At 34.6% G+C, this 15,442-nt stretch overlaps 1 protein-coding gene across 2 annotated transcripts in view; it reads left to right on the top strand.

Annotated features, from left to right (window-relative positions):
* The window catches only part of Pros1 (protein S), a 46,644-nt gene extending 41,147 nt beyond the window's left edge, over window positions 1-5,497 (top strand). For both annotated transcript variants that reach the window (XM_042676776.1, XM_042676775.1), the window contains 5 exons: window positions 141-308; window positions 2,223-2,391; window positions 3,283-3,431; window positions 3,677-3,899; window positions 5,048-5,497. In XM_042676776.1, the coding sequence (XP_042532710.1) occupies window positions 141-308; window positions 2,223-2,391; window positions 3,283-3,431; window positions 3,677-3,899; window positions 5,048-5,208 (870 nt within the window). In that variant the 3' untranslated portion in view covers window positions 5,209-5,497. The remainder of the gene's footprint in view (window positions 1-140; window positions 309-2,222; window positions 2,392-3,282; window positions 3,432-3,676; window positions 3,900-5,047) is intronic.
* Window positions 5,498-15,442: the final 9,945 nt, after the last annotated feature.

Here is a 15,442-nt window from a genome sequence, read left to right as displayed (position 1 = left end):
AATATTGATGGTTCATTAATACATTGTAGCTCCAAATATTCTTAGCACATGAGTATAAATGAGAGATTTTTCAATCCAGTATTTCAAATGATACATAATGCTGTTTGGTTGTATGGACATTTTTATTTTGATAATTGTAGGTGTCTGTGGAAGAATTAGAAGATCGTATTAGCATTAAAATAGCTAAAGAAGCTGTGATGAATATAAATAAAATTGGAAGCCTTTTTAAACCTACAGAAGGGTTTTTGGAAACCAAAATATATTTTGCAGGATTACCTCGGAATGTGGAAAATGTACTCATTAAACAGGTAACAATCCAAACATATATCATTGATCATGAGTGAGTTCATTTTTGAAGATGTGTTTGAAGATGTGCTTTCCTTGAAAGTCCATAGGCATATTTTGTTAAACAGATCAAGTATGACCATGTGAATTAAACATGGAAAAATAAATTTAGCAATTCTGGAAATTATAATGGGGAAATGAGGGAAATGATGTGTGTGTGTGTGTGTGTGTGTGTGTGTGTGTGTATGTTTGTGTGTGTGTGTGTATTTAAATCCTCAGCATTACACAAGAGAAGTGGACTTTAAAAAAAAACTCACAAGGATCATTTTAGTACTAACATTATAATAGTCATGTTTGGCCATTAAATAGATGAATACATACTTTATATCCAAAATAATACTGTATTATAGAAACCAAGAAAGTGTCTTTCTCAATTCAATTTTAGTTCTAAAATTAGAGATTGAGATGGAATTTATAAAACAGATATAACATGATTTTTAAATAGTTTTTCAAAAAGGTTTCTTGAAGGTAACTATCATGGGCCTGCTGAATGAGCTTGTTCATTTAACATCCAGTTGTATTACTTTACATTCACCTTTCATAATTTATTTTAAATTGTATTAAATCTGAATTAGTTAAACCATGTCAAAATAAATAGAGTTGTCCTTTTGTTTCTTCTTTTTTTGTTGGCCCTGGGGTATGAAGTCAGGGCCTGAGCACTATCTCTAGGCTTTTTCACTAAAGACTAGTGCTCTACCACTTTGAGCCACGGAACCATTTGTGGTTTTCTGGTGGTTACTTGAAGATAAGAATCTCATGGAATTTCATGCCTGGGTTGGCTTCAAACCTTGATCCTCAGATCTCAGCATCCTGAGTAGCTAGGATTACAAGTATTAGATACTGACCCCAGACCTGGTTATATATTTGAACATTGAGGCAGAAAAATTAAGACATTCTTGGGGCTGGGAAGGTGGCTTAGTGGTAGAGCGCTTGCCTTACATGCCTGAGGCCCTGTATTCGATTCCTCAGCACCACATAAGCAAAAAGAAAAAAGCCAAAAGTGGCGCTGTGGCTCAAGTGGTAGAGCGCTAGCCTTGAGCTGAAGAGCTGAGGGACAGCACCCAGGCCCAGAGTTCAGGCCCCATGACCAGAACCACCCCCCTCAAAAAATTAAGACATTCTTAAGGTAAAATAAATTATTAAAAAACAGCCATATATGAAATGGCTACCACAAATCTTGAATCAGACTTGCCACTTAGGTGAAGGCTGAATGCAAGTTTTTATAGTGTGGATTAGCAAGATAAGGTTGTTACAAAGTTCCATAAAGAAAACCAGAAAGCAGCTAGTTGCTCAGGCAAATAAAGCCTGAGCCAGAAACACTCAGAGAATTCATTGCTACAAGCTGGAGAGAACAAGGGCAGAGGTTAACACTGTTTGACAAGAATTGTATGCATTTCCTTACTTATGTAACTGTAAGCCCTCTGTACATAACATTTTCAATAAAAAGGCGATAAAACTGTAAGTATTGTAACAATGGAAGTCATCACTAAAGCACATGCCTTTTCAGTTTACCAGAAAATAACATACATAAAATGTATGCACAGCATATTAACAAAAAAAAAAAAAAAAGAGAATTTACTGTTAGATATAGATAACATCGGAGATGCAGGTAGGACAGAAGAAGTTAAAAGTCATTGGAATTCTAGAGGAGTCCTGAGATAGCTTAAGTTCATATTTATTGGGAAATACTATCTATCTAAAGTATACTTTAAAAAGGTCAAATAATAGATTAAAGTCAAAATATTTAAGATATTTTCAAAGATCACCAAACAAAGGACTTTCCATCCAAATGAAACCTATACCTAGAATCAATGAAGTCACTTATTGGTCTGATTTCAATTTAAAATGTACTCCTTGACCTAATTTTAATTTGTTAGATTAACCCACGCATGGATGGATGTATACGAGGATGGAATTTATTGAAGCAAGGAGCTTTAGGAGCAAAGGAAATTATTCAAGGAAAACAAAATAAGCATTGCCTTGTCACTGTGGAAAAGGGCTCCTACTATCCTGGATCTGGAGTTGCTCAATTTAGCATAGATTACAGTAAGTGATTGCCCATTTTATTTTTCTCTTGTCTCCTCAATGACTAAAGCCTTTCTTGATGAGCAGAGATAATTTATTCAATAAACATTATTGAGTACCTATTATACAAAACATAATCTTATGTGTACTGCTATGTATTTTTTATAAAAACATTCTGGTATATTAGGTAAATAAAGACAGTTGAATATGCTTTTTGCTCTTAAAGTTTATTGGAATATAGCTTAATTCATTTTGAGTAGTTTCAGTTGACCTATTTTAAAGTGCATTGCGTTCTCTGTGGTTGGCCCCTTACTCTGGAAGATAATTAACCTATGAAATAAGAGGTGAAGTGTTAGGATGGTGACAATACAAGAATTAGCAGCTTACTTTAAAATCAATTGTTGACTTAGTTTTTACTACCAAATCATCTGTCTCCTCCATGTGCATAAATCATATTTTCCTTACCATTGTTTTAGAATAAGGAATGGTGGGGTGATGATGGCTTCTATACTCAAAATTTTCCCCCAAGAAATTTACAATAAATCTGTTGAATTTCTTTCTAAATGTGTATTTTAATTTTGAGCTACTCTGAGGTTTGAATATTGGTCAATATGTGAGATAGAAGCTATGTCTGAAAAAGAACAATCAGGGCAAATTTATAACAATTCTTAATACAACAATTCACAATTCTCATCTGGAAGAATAAAAGTGTAGAGGGAAATCTAATTGCGATTATGTTTATTGGCCACATTTAAAAACCATGTTTTATTTTGCCTAGGATATATAGCTTGTTGATAAAGGGGCATTGAAAAGTTATATAAGCTGTAATGTATTAGATTGTAATAACTGTTTTTGTTTTTGTGGTGCATTTAGGAGTACATTCATCTTGCCTTGTTTCATTGTTTTAAACAGGTAACATAACAAATGCTTTGGTTTGGCAAATAAATGTGAGCTTGAATATTCGTCCATCTTCGGGCACTGGCGTGATGCTTGCCCTGGTTTCTGGAAACACAGTGCCCTTTGCCTTGTCCTTGGTGGACTCTAGGTCTGAAAATTCTCAGGTATCTTTAAACCTGAATGATCCTTTCTTTTACTTCATCTCTTTTTCTCCTTCATTTTCTCCTTGAAATGGTTGTAAAAAGGTACATGACCAATGACATAACCTATATGTTTGGCTCAAACTAAAGCATGATCTTCAGGGTTAAATAAGGTCCATGATTACTATTTTTTTTCTTATTTCTGAGAGGTGAAGTTTTGAAAGGGGAATTGAAGGATGTGGTGACTGAAAACCTTTTATATCTCCTAGGATATTCTAGTGTCTGTTGAAAATGTGGTAGTATCTAGAATTGAGGCTACAAATCTTTGTTCCGGTCAACCATCTTATCTGAAATTCAAAGTCAACAAAAACAGTCTGGAGCTGTGGAATCCACATAAAGATACCATCTACTCTGAAGACCTTCAAAAACAACTTGCCATCTTAGACAAAGCAATGAAGGGTACAGTGACCACTTACTTGGGTGGCCTTCCAGGTATCTGATGATATTTTCTTGAGTTTTCAAATTTATTTTTAACACAATTGATGGAGTTTTAACCTTAGAATTTTAGCAAAAAAGGCATCAGAAGGGAAGACAAAAATTCCAATACCCATTATTCTTTTCCTGGATGTTTGTACCTACATTTAGTTGATACATTTTTATTTGAGTTTAAAAATAAACTAAACCAAAACTAATGCATTTATCATTTTTTAGTATTTATTTAGAACATGTATTCCACATACTCAGGATAAAGCAATAAGATAAATGTATATGAGTTTTGCTGTTAAGACTTTTACAATCAGAGGTATATAATAAATTGTTTGAAAAATATTAAAATAATGATAATTGTTATCACTTCTTTGAAGGATTTTCTCCAAAATGAGGACTTGACTTAATTGTAGCAAAAACAATTTCTCTGAAGGTGAGAATATGTGAAGGATCAGGTGAATTTAATTAAGTGGTAGAAGTGAGATTAAAGTATTTATCATTAACACTGTCCATATGTGGACACAATTGGACAGAGCTGGCATTCTTGAAGATGATATAGATGAGTAAAGTTGATTAAAAGAGTCAAAGTGTAGCAAATTCTAAGGGCCCTACTATGATCTTTATCTATTCACTGAAGAGTATTTAAAATTATTTTTTAAAAGATAATATTATTATTACATAAAACTGAATTGTTAATTGTGACCTGCTATTATATGTTTAACAAGAAACAACTTCTCAGGAAAAATACAAAAATCTACTTTTAAGTGATAAAATAAATAATAAATAGTTTTAAAAAGTAATATGGAAAAATAATAAAAAGCTATAATTATCACAACTCATCCAAGTAGTTATAATTCAGAGCTGGATACATGATTTAACATTGCTTAGTCTGCTACTCAACTTTAAAAGAGAAAACAATAAATATTATTATCTTTATAATAAATGTGGAACATAACAAGAATATGATATTTCTATACGTAGTATCATAAGTATAATTACTGACAATACATATTCATTAAATATAATCTCACTATGAACTTCTCCATTAGGATTTGGTTAAATTTGGTTAAATCTATGGCTTCTTACTATAATAGTAGGCAATTAGTGTGCTTCTGAAAGACTTGGGATAACAGTGAAATTTTCTCTTTTTGCAGACATTCCCTTTAATGCCACACCAGTAAATGCATTCTATCATGGCTGCATGGAAGTGAATATCAATGGTGTACAGCTGGATTTGGATGAAGCCATTTCTAAACATAATGATATTAGATCTCACTCATGTCCATCAGTTTCTAATGGCACCAAGAATTTTTAAGGCGTATTTTCTTTGTTGACAATATCTCTTTCCTGAGTGTAATTATACTTATATTTCTATTACAGTTGACAGGTTTTACCTATGATGTTCTTCATTTGATTACTTTTTGGTACTTTGACCTTGGCATTTTTTAAAGGCTCTTTTTCGGAAAAAGTCTGTTGTGATATAAATCACAGAATAAACTCTTCTCTTGCTATCTAAAAATTAATGTGACATAAAATTATTATTTTTTTCTAAAATGACATTTCTTTTGTTTGTAAAATTAAATTTTAATTGCATTCTCTTTGAACCACTGTTGCAATATCTACTTTTGTTACAAGGCAAGCCATTAAACTCAAGAAAAAGTTCATGTTATTAAACACAACCAGTCACAGGAAGAAAATATTTTTTGTTGGTACTTTTTTCTGATAAAGGCAGAAGAAATTTTATCTATTGAATGTAAATTAAATGTACAATCTCAGGGGGAGGGGTTCCTGGAACTTGTACTCAGGGCCTGTGTGCTGTCCTTGAGCTTTTTTTTTTTTCTTTATTCTTTCTTTATATTTGCCCAAAGCTATCATTCTACCTACCACTTGAATTAAAGCTCCACTTCAGCATTTTGGTGGTTAATGGGATAGAAGAGTCTTATGGATCTTTTTGCCTGGGCTTCTTTGGAACCACAATCCTCAGATCTCAGCTTCTTTAGTAGCTAGGATTAAAGGCAAGAAACACCAGGGTCAGCTGAATAGAAGATCTTCAGCCTTTATTACAAAGTAATGCCTCAGGGAGAGAAGTTTTGGCTTCATCTTTCCACAGTCATCTCAAAACTTTTACCTGTGCAGGAAACAAGAGGAATCTATTTTCATGAGAGCAGAACATGAATCTGGCTTCTTGGGAATTGGACTCCATGGGGATGATACATTAGATTGTATAAGAGTGGGTGTGGGAATCTGAAAGAGGCACATTTCTTATGTTTGACAGCAAACAAGCTCTAGTTTGGAAAGGGCAGCGCATTCAGCCATAGGAAGGAAAGTGAACAAATGTGGAGGTTCATAGTTTGCCTTTACTCCAGCTTTTCATTACCATGGTAACATCTCAAATGTGATTTAAAAAATTAAGTAGTTGTACCAAAGGGTTTCCATTCCACAAGTGAGATTATAAATGGAATGCATCTTGATTAATCAAATCCTTTGATTATTGAAGGAGAAAAAAACTATGGAAACTAGAGCCTACTATTGATAAAAGGAAAACTAAAGAAGGAGAGAAGTAAGGAAAGATTGCCATGTACTTGCTTTTAGTGCATTTCAACAGGCAGCTTTTTTTTTTCACTTCTGAATCTACTATTCACGACAGGGATACATGACGTGTTTCATTAACATTTTATAAAATAAATGTTTTTTTCATTAGGGACACTTAACCATCACATAAAACATAATAAATTGTATTTTTAGATTGTAAATGCCTAATATATTTATTCTAACAACTCTTTTAAGAAAATTACATAGTACACACCTAACTCTTCATGAACCCAGTAATTCATTTGGAAGACAAAGCACAAATGTTTGATGGACAATTATGGTTGGAAAATTGATCTTGGAAGTGGAAGGAAAGCAAAAGTAAGATGTAATGAATGTATGATACATCCTTGAAATTATACTAGGGCATCTTATTGCTTGTAATTTTTCTCTGAGTTGCCACCATGTGCTATGGGTGATAAACATCAGCAACTATCTGTTGATAATTAGGAAAAGGGAAAATTTGAGGTAAGTATTGGAAAAAAGAACAGAGGAGGAAAAATGGATTTCCTTTAGAGAAATTAGCTTCGCATTTAATAATGTTATATACAGGGGCATGTCTGAGTATCACTTCCACATTTTACATCAGAAGTAGAAACCTACCTATGTACAATGCTGTTCATACCATATTCAGAGAGCTATTTACAAATGTCATCTACTTTTTTGTTTTTTATTGTAATAACTGTACAGAGGAGTACAGTTACTAATGTAACTAAGATAATGAGTACATTTCCTATTGAGCATTGTTACCCCCTCCTTTGCTTTTCCCCTACCATCCCTTTCCTCCCCACCTTCCCACCTGCCCCCTCCCTACCAAGTTGTAAAGTTCATTTTCTACACAGTGTCTTGTACATCTCATTGTTACAATGGGTCAAACTGTATCCTTATTTCAGCATTTTGTTATTTCCTTTCCCCTCCCCAAATTAGAAAATATATATATACAAGATGCAAGCCAGTGACATCAAATATAGTGAAAACAGGAGTAATACCCTGGGGAAACACATACAAGAGAAATAAAAAAATTCACATGGTATATTTTAGATACATTAAAAACAATAGCAAGAAAGATAAAACCTCTTATGTCCCTATGTTGGGGTTCATTTCACTTAACATTATCTTGTATGGTCATATGTACATAGCTTTTGACCTTTTCTGCTTTTTTAAAGTAGATGAAAGAAACTAGGTATGATGGTATTTCACACATAGAATTTTAGCAAAAGAGACATCAGAAAGGAAGACAGAAATTTCAATACCCATTATTCACACATGACAGGATAAGTAGAGGTGCTAGACCTTTCATGACAAAACTTTGATATGATCAATGATTTTGATCATGCAAAGAAATATAAATTTCTACTTTTAACATGTTGGTAGAGATACAGAATGTCTAAAGGTCTAAACCCAACTGAATTGGGAAATTAAAAAGGTTCAAATCAGTACATAGTAAGCCTCAGGTTTCTAGCTACGAATTTGCTGTTTTTAGGTTATCCAAAGTAACTGAAAAGCAAGTGTGTTACATTCCTATGTAAGAGAAGCTTGGCCTTTATTAGTAAAAATGTGTTGATGTTGACTTTTCACGTAGTTCATTTGCTATATAGTAAGATTTAAGCTTTGTGACAACTTGGGTTGGAGGCTTGGCTTGAGGGTTCATCCAGTGATATACTAGGATCCAGTCTCAGTCTTACCTTGATCTTGGGTTGTGTTGTGTCCCATTTTGTAGAATGTGAAGGTGAAGACATGTTTTTTAAGCTGGTGTGCTCTCTCTGTCTCTCTGTCTCTCTGTCTCTGTCTGTCTCTGTCTCTGTCTGTCTGTCTGTCTGTCTCTGTCTCTCTCTCTCTCTCACACACACACACACACATGCACGCACACACACACACACACACACACACACACACACACACACACACACACACACACACACAGCTTTCTTGGTGTCCTCTGTTAAAGGACCGAAACAATCATGGACTGAGACTTGTAAAATCATTATCCAAACTAAATCTAGAAATATTTAGCTGTTGATCTTATCCTTATAAGCTGTTTATCTCAAGTAATTTAGCATAGCAATGGAGACATAGACAGACAGGTAAGATTAATTAAGGGAATTGGCTCTTGTAATTACAGAGGTTGAAAATCCCCTGAGACACCTCCTGGATACTCTAGAGACTTGGATGCTAGGAACAGGGCTCAAACTAGACCAATGTCAAGGTGATGAACACTTAAGGGGTCATTGATGCAAGTCCAGCGGTCTGAAGACTGAAGGACCTGGAGAATTAATATTTAACAGCAAGAGAATTGAGTATCCTAGTTTCAGATTCCAAAGTGAGAGAGAGAGAGAGGAGAGGGGGGGGGGGAGAGAAGGAGAGAGAGAGAGAGAGAGAAGGAGGGAGGCAGGGAGGGAGGGAGGGAGAGAGAGAGAGACAGAGGGAGAGTGGGAGAGAGGGAGTGGAGGTACCTTACTTTCCTTCCTCCACTCCAGTTTGAGTCCAGTATTTTGACAGATACTGCTCAGTCTGGGCCAGCAATTCTGAATATACATGAAAGAAATATGTATCTCTCCATGAAGTAAATCAAACGAGATGGAGGAAGCAACCCCAAAGATGGGATCTTACAACCACACCACAGATGCCCCACACTTTTCTCTCACCTGTTGGTTATGATTTTCTGGAAAATATAGCACATACATTTGCATGCACTACTTTGCATATATCCTTTCTCCTTGTTACTGCAAATTTAGCACATAAGTGAAGCCCATAAAAAGTAAGAATAAATGTGAATCATTACGGTGCCCTCGTTTGCTTTCCTTAACTCATACTTTTCCACTCACCTGAAATATTCTCCAGCCATAGACTTAATGAAAATCTTCATTGAAAAAGCTGGCTAGTTCTGTGGTTAAGCCTATTTTAAAGGTGGACAACTTTCCTGGTCTTTAATTACATTGCTTTATATTCTAGCTCGCTGCAGGTGTCCAGCATCATTCACAATACTTTTTATTATCTTTAGCATATTAAGTCAAGCATTGTGTTCTCTTTACAGCTATCATTTGACCAATTTGTCTTAACTCTTTAGTTTTTTTCTTTCTCATCACATTTCCACATCAGTTAAGTTAGACTTTACTCACACTATTCAGATTTTCTCAAATCAATTTCCCCTAATCAATGCACTTCATTGCATTTGTATATCATTTCATTTAAATTGTTTATAGATATTGCTGTTTATACTGTTTCTCTCCATATGTTACAATTTTATGTGAGAAAAAAAATAAAACACTGTCTGAACCCCAATGCATGACATTTAGTCAGCAAGGTATATCTGTTGAGCAGATCAATTGTATTATTTATAAGCACTTGCTTACTTCCTGCCAAACTAGGTTGTAAACATCTAAGTATCTGGAAAACATTTATGATAACTTGGGAATGTATGATGATTCTGGACTGCCTTCTTTGCTTTCTGAATCACTGTAACTTCATGAACTGAGAACTCTTGGTTTCTTAAAATCATGTCCCCACACTTCTCCATTTCTATTGTTTCACTTTTACTCAGTGTTTACATTTTTAATTGAAGATTAAAGAAAGAACAGTAATTAAAAAAGGAATTAAGCATATGAGTTTTAGCAAGCACTATTTATCATGCCGAAGTAAATATAATATGCTCTATTATCATTTTTTCTGGAGACTTTTGACAATGGAATTATTGGGAGGATTTATAGCAGAGCTTTAGCAGGAGATAAAGGAGAAACATTGAAGACTTAAAAAAAAAAAGAATGAACAGTTCTTACTGGAGACCACAATAGGATGCTTTAGGGCAAAAGGCAATTCACTCTAAAGAGATACTACCCTAGAAGGAAGATATTGACGTGCAAAGATGTCCTATTTTTCTTCCATTCTTGGAATTTCATGTTCTGGCAAAACCAGATGACTCATATTACTGTGAAACATCCCACATCCACAAATCATGGCAGAGCTGTCTCAAAGGAAATCCTCAACTTCTACATCAACCTGGACATGCCATTATTTTCAAATACTCTTACAAAAGGACTATTTCATCATTACTTTGACTTCCTGGAGAATAAATGAAATGAGTTCTTCTCAGTCACAAAAGGAGAAAAATAAACCCAATTATTTACATTTAACAGACCTGCTGTCTTCCCTATGATTTAAAAGCTTACTATCCAACTGCATTTTTTCCTTTTGCACAATTTATATTTTTGCTTGCAATACTGAGAGTTTTTTTCATTCCCATCTGCCTTTGAAAATAAAACTCATATTTCAGTATTGATTTTTTCCCATGTCAGTAAAGTCAAAATAGAACCAAACCACATGCTTATAGTATTTGGCTATCTACACTTTTCTTTTTTCTTTTTTTTGTTATCTCACTTTTGCTCAGGAATTATGTTTTTAATTGAGGTAAAATTCACATAACAAAAATTGTTCATTTTAAAGTTATTTTAGTGTTATTTAGTACATCAGCAGTATGCTTGCTATTTTATTTACTTTTCTCCCTTTGATCTCATGTACTGGCATTCTTCAGAGAAGCAAAAACAATACAACATATATAGATGTGTTTGTGAATTTATTTAGTTATTTTTGGGGGCTGTACTGGAATTTGAACTCAGGACCTCAAGCTGTGTCTTAGCTTGTTTGCTTGGCTGGTACTCTTAACACATGAGCCATATCTTCAGTCCAGCTTTTTGTTTTTTTTTGGTGGGGGGGATCCGGTCGTGGGGCCTGAATTCTGGGCCTGGGCTCTGTCCCTCAGCTCTTCAGCTCAAGGCTAGCGCTCTACCACTTGAGCCATAGCACCACTTCCGGCTTTTTTTGCTTTTTGCTTATGTGGTGCTGAGGAATTGAACCCAGGGCCTCAGGCATGCAAGGCAAGCACTCTACCACTGAGCCACCTTCCCAGCCCTTGGATTTTTAAAGATGGGATCTAGTGAACTTTTCTGCTTAGGCTTGCCTCAAACTGCAATTCTCTGGATTTCAACCTCCAGAGTAAGTAGGAGTAAAGAACACAGCATTGCATGTTTAATATGTCCAGTTTATATTGCTCTGATTCTCCTTGTATATGTTCTTACACTTCATATACTTAGATTTTCAGTTATATAACTAAGGCACTATAGTCAGCATCTCATTTAAACCCTTAATATCTAGTCTTGAAACTAATTGGATAAAGAACACAATTTTGAATATACCATAGACCTTTTATATGTGCTGCTCAAATGGGAAATGGGATACTGAAATGGCAAATGTTATATATTTCTGTATAAGTTGGGATGACTTGATGCTGACTTCAAACACACATAGTATGAGTCCCCAATAAGTGCAGAAGCATTGATATATGGTGTGAGGTTAATACAGCTAACTTTTTGGCCAGGTGTTTTTTTGTTTAATTTTTAAATATATTTTTATTGTAAAAATACTGTACAGAGGGGTTACAGTTACATGAGTAAGACAATGAGTACATTTCCTATTGAGCATTGTTACTTCCTCCTTTGTTTTTACCCTGCCATCTCTTCCCTCCCCACCTCCCCAACTCCTCCTCCCCCGAAGATGTAAAGTTAGTTTTCAACTTAGTGTCTTGTACATCTCATTGTTACAATGGATCAACCTGTATCCTTATTTAAGCATGTTGTTATTTCCCTTCCTCTCCCCAAATTATAAAAATGTACATACAAAATGCAGAGCACCAGAATCAAATACAGTGAAAACAGGAGTTATACCCTGGGGGAAAGACATACAAAAAAAAAACCCCAACAAACCCCACAAAGTGTTTTATTTTTTAAGTTTTATAATGGAAGTGGCACTGTGGCTCAAGTGGTTGAGCGCTCACCTTGAGCTGAAGAGCTCAGGGACAGGGTCTAGGCCGCACTACTAATAAAAAAAAAAGTTTTATTCTTAATACATAACTCATGTTGGTAACAAAGGGGCTTCATTGTGGTATTTCAATACATGTATGTATGTTATGTATCTTCATCAAATTCACGCTGTCTATTACTCTTATTCACACCCTCTTTCCTTTGTTGGTTTTTGTAAGTTTCATTATGACATTTTTATACATACATAAAAAGTACTTGGAGCATATTCTCCCCCCACTCTGTCTCCTTCCTCTGGAATTTCTCAGCTGTTTTATATTCACCTCACATTTACTTTAATTGTTATTAATCATCATTATCATTATTACTTAGACTTGGCAATTTTTGACAGATACGTATCAAAATGGAAACACTTCATCTTTCAGATGAATCTCATATTTCAATTTAACTGGCATGTGCTTTATTTGACCACCTGGTGGCAGTATGTGAATGTCATATAATGAGCTTCCTTTTCATATGTTCATGCTATGTAACTACTCAAACTATCCGAACTACTATTATTATTATTATCATTAATATGGTATAAAATGTTGCTTACTTAAACAGTAAGATTCCAGGAGAGCTGGATAAGATTGAGAGTTATTTTTAGGAAAAGAGCAGTATTTTTTTTCTTTCACTATTGGGGTTGAACTCAGGCACTTGCACTTGTATGCACTCCACTATTTGAGAGATACTCTCAAGCCAGGAATGGGCCAGTTTTGAGGCCAATACTCCAACAAAGTGAAAGAAAATCATAGGGAATACTATGAATACTCTAAGAAAACATATGTAAGAAAGCACAAAGTAAATAGGTATTTTTAAAGTCGCATTATGTTTACTTCTAAAATGGAGGAATAAAAAATGAAAAAGAATAATCCTTATTAGTCATTCATCTTTCAACATTCTTTACTTCTTTCCATTGTCATGTTGTCTGGCATCTTATTCCTCCACATTAGTAAAAAGGTTGCAGTGTATTCAGCTTGAAGTTAGTTATCTCACTATGAGTTCATTGAAATGGGCACATGTTTCTACTAGTTCACTTAGGCTGTCCTTTAAATAATCAAAATTCCCAGTTTCTGTATAATCCGTGTACATGCATTACTTTTATCCTCTGCATTATGCCTGTTTATCTTAAAAATATGTGAACAACAATCCCATATCCTCTCTTATTCCTTGGTTGTCCCCAAGTTGACATCGTGTTTCCTGAGCCTTTAGGGGAAGTTGAGTACCGATAAGAATTCTTCCAGTCTTTAAAAAATATCTTCCAGCAATTGAAACCTAAGCAGAAAACCTCTAGTTGTCTTGTGCATGCTTCTCACAGTGGAAGCCTATTGATCTGTTTCCCTTCACTAATTTACTTGGATGCATAAACTCTACCATATGCATCATCACAGGCGTTGTCTATTGAAGCAAAAGAAACCTTGTCTGATCTGATTTCATCTTTGGTTTAGTCTAGTCTCTGTTGTTTAGTTTTTTTCCCTTACATCAGTGTGTGTGTGTGTGTGTGTGTGTGTGTGTGTGTACATGTGTACGTGTGTGTGTGTGCAAAAAATCAAAGCTACAGAGAAAAGACTCAAAATGAACAGTTCTTTGTATTTCCTTTACTCAGGACATTCTTGCAACTCTTCTACTTTCCTTTACTCTTTCTTCCCTTTTTCTTCTATTTAAAATTCCAGGTTCTCAAAACAAGATGAGAATGACAAAATAAGTATGGAAATGCACAATTGTCAAATTGCAGCCCTAAGGGGCACAGTAATAAGCATCAGTCTGAAGTTATTCTGCATGAGATTGCATGGTTATTAGAGGCACATGAAAACGGTATGTAAATAAACTTATGACCCACTTACATATTGCTCTTGGAAGTCATAACTAACATCTTCAGGTGTTATTCTCTCTGACTAGTCAGAAATTTCTCTACCCTCAGCATGAAGGATTATCCCTATTAAATATAATACCAATATTTTCGTTTTGATTGCTCCAAATATGGAGCCAAAATAAGCGTATGTGAACTGTTGCTTCATCTTGTCATCATCATGTAGTTAGCCCTGCTAATTATACTCTGTAACTAGCCTGAATTTTCTTTTGGTACTTATTCTAATATGATCCATGCTACTATGATGAATATGTGTTTTTATGGAGCTGGCTCTATTTCCTCATCCTTAGGATTGGGTGACTGTGTTTCCTCTCTGGATGAATTAGGGTAGTATATTTGAGATTATATTTCATTAGTTTTACTGCTGCTTGTTAAAGTTTTATTATCCTCTCTGTTTTATATTTCAGGCTGGCAATTCTTGCCAGCAGTGCTAAGTGACTTGATATATATGAATCATAACTTTGTGACCTAAGAATCCGCTGTCTGCAAACATAATAGTGCACTGGAAGTGATATTTTATAATGCTATTAAACACATGCATTTGCAGAACAGTTATCCAGAACTAAGAAACATTCCTTCACATTTTTTCCATGTTGGTTGAAGTACTCAGAACCTCTCATCAGTGGTACATAATGTTCTTTAAGTAAGGATTCATTCATTCTGATTGATTGTCATTCATTTCGTGCAATTGTTATCTACTGTGTAGTTATAATTCAATGATGTCCTTAAGGGCAACTAACATTGAGTTAAAATTCTGTAGGCAATCTATGTTGCTTAGGTTGATATGCCTTTACTCAGACAAATAAAGACTTGAGTAGGTATAATTGATCAAATAATTAAACAGTGCTAGGTAGTAAGTACACACTCCATCAAAATACCAATGTGTATTCCTCTGAACTCAGTTCACTGTAGTTACATGTTCTATAAAGTGGGGTAGAGAATGTAGCACTCTCTGTTTACTATAATTATTAAAACAAATATTATCTGAAGCATCATGATTCAAACTACCGGAAATTAGACTGTGATACAAAAGTTACACTTAAAAAATATGTGATTTTCAGAAAAAGTAGTGGTACAATGTTTTTTTGCAGTCCAGAGATTATCTGCAAGCATTTTAAATATTTTAATCTCTTGAGAAGTTGCCTTATGAATATTTATTGAACTGTCACAATGTGCCAATGGATATCTTGAAATTGTTCTTCACACATTTTATTTTTGTGTTATGCTTTATGTAATTA

The sequence above is a fragment of the Dipodomys spectabilis genome, unplaced genomic scaffold, assembly GCF_019054845.1.
Source record: "Dipodomys spectabilis isolate Male_0828 unplaced genomic scaffold, ASM1905484v1 ptg000032l, whole genome shotgun sequence".
NCBI classification, from domain to species: Eukaryota; Metazoa; Chordata; class Mammalia; order Rodentia; family Heteromyidae; genus Dipodomys; species Dipodomys spectabilis.
This window is presented reverse-complemented; position numbering and strand designations above follow the sequence as displayed.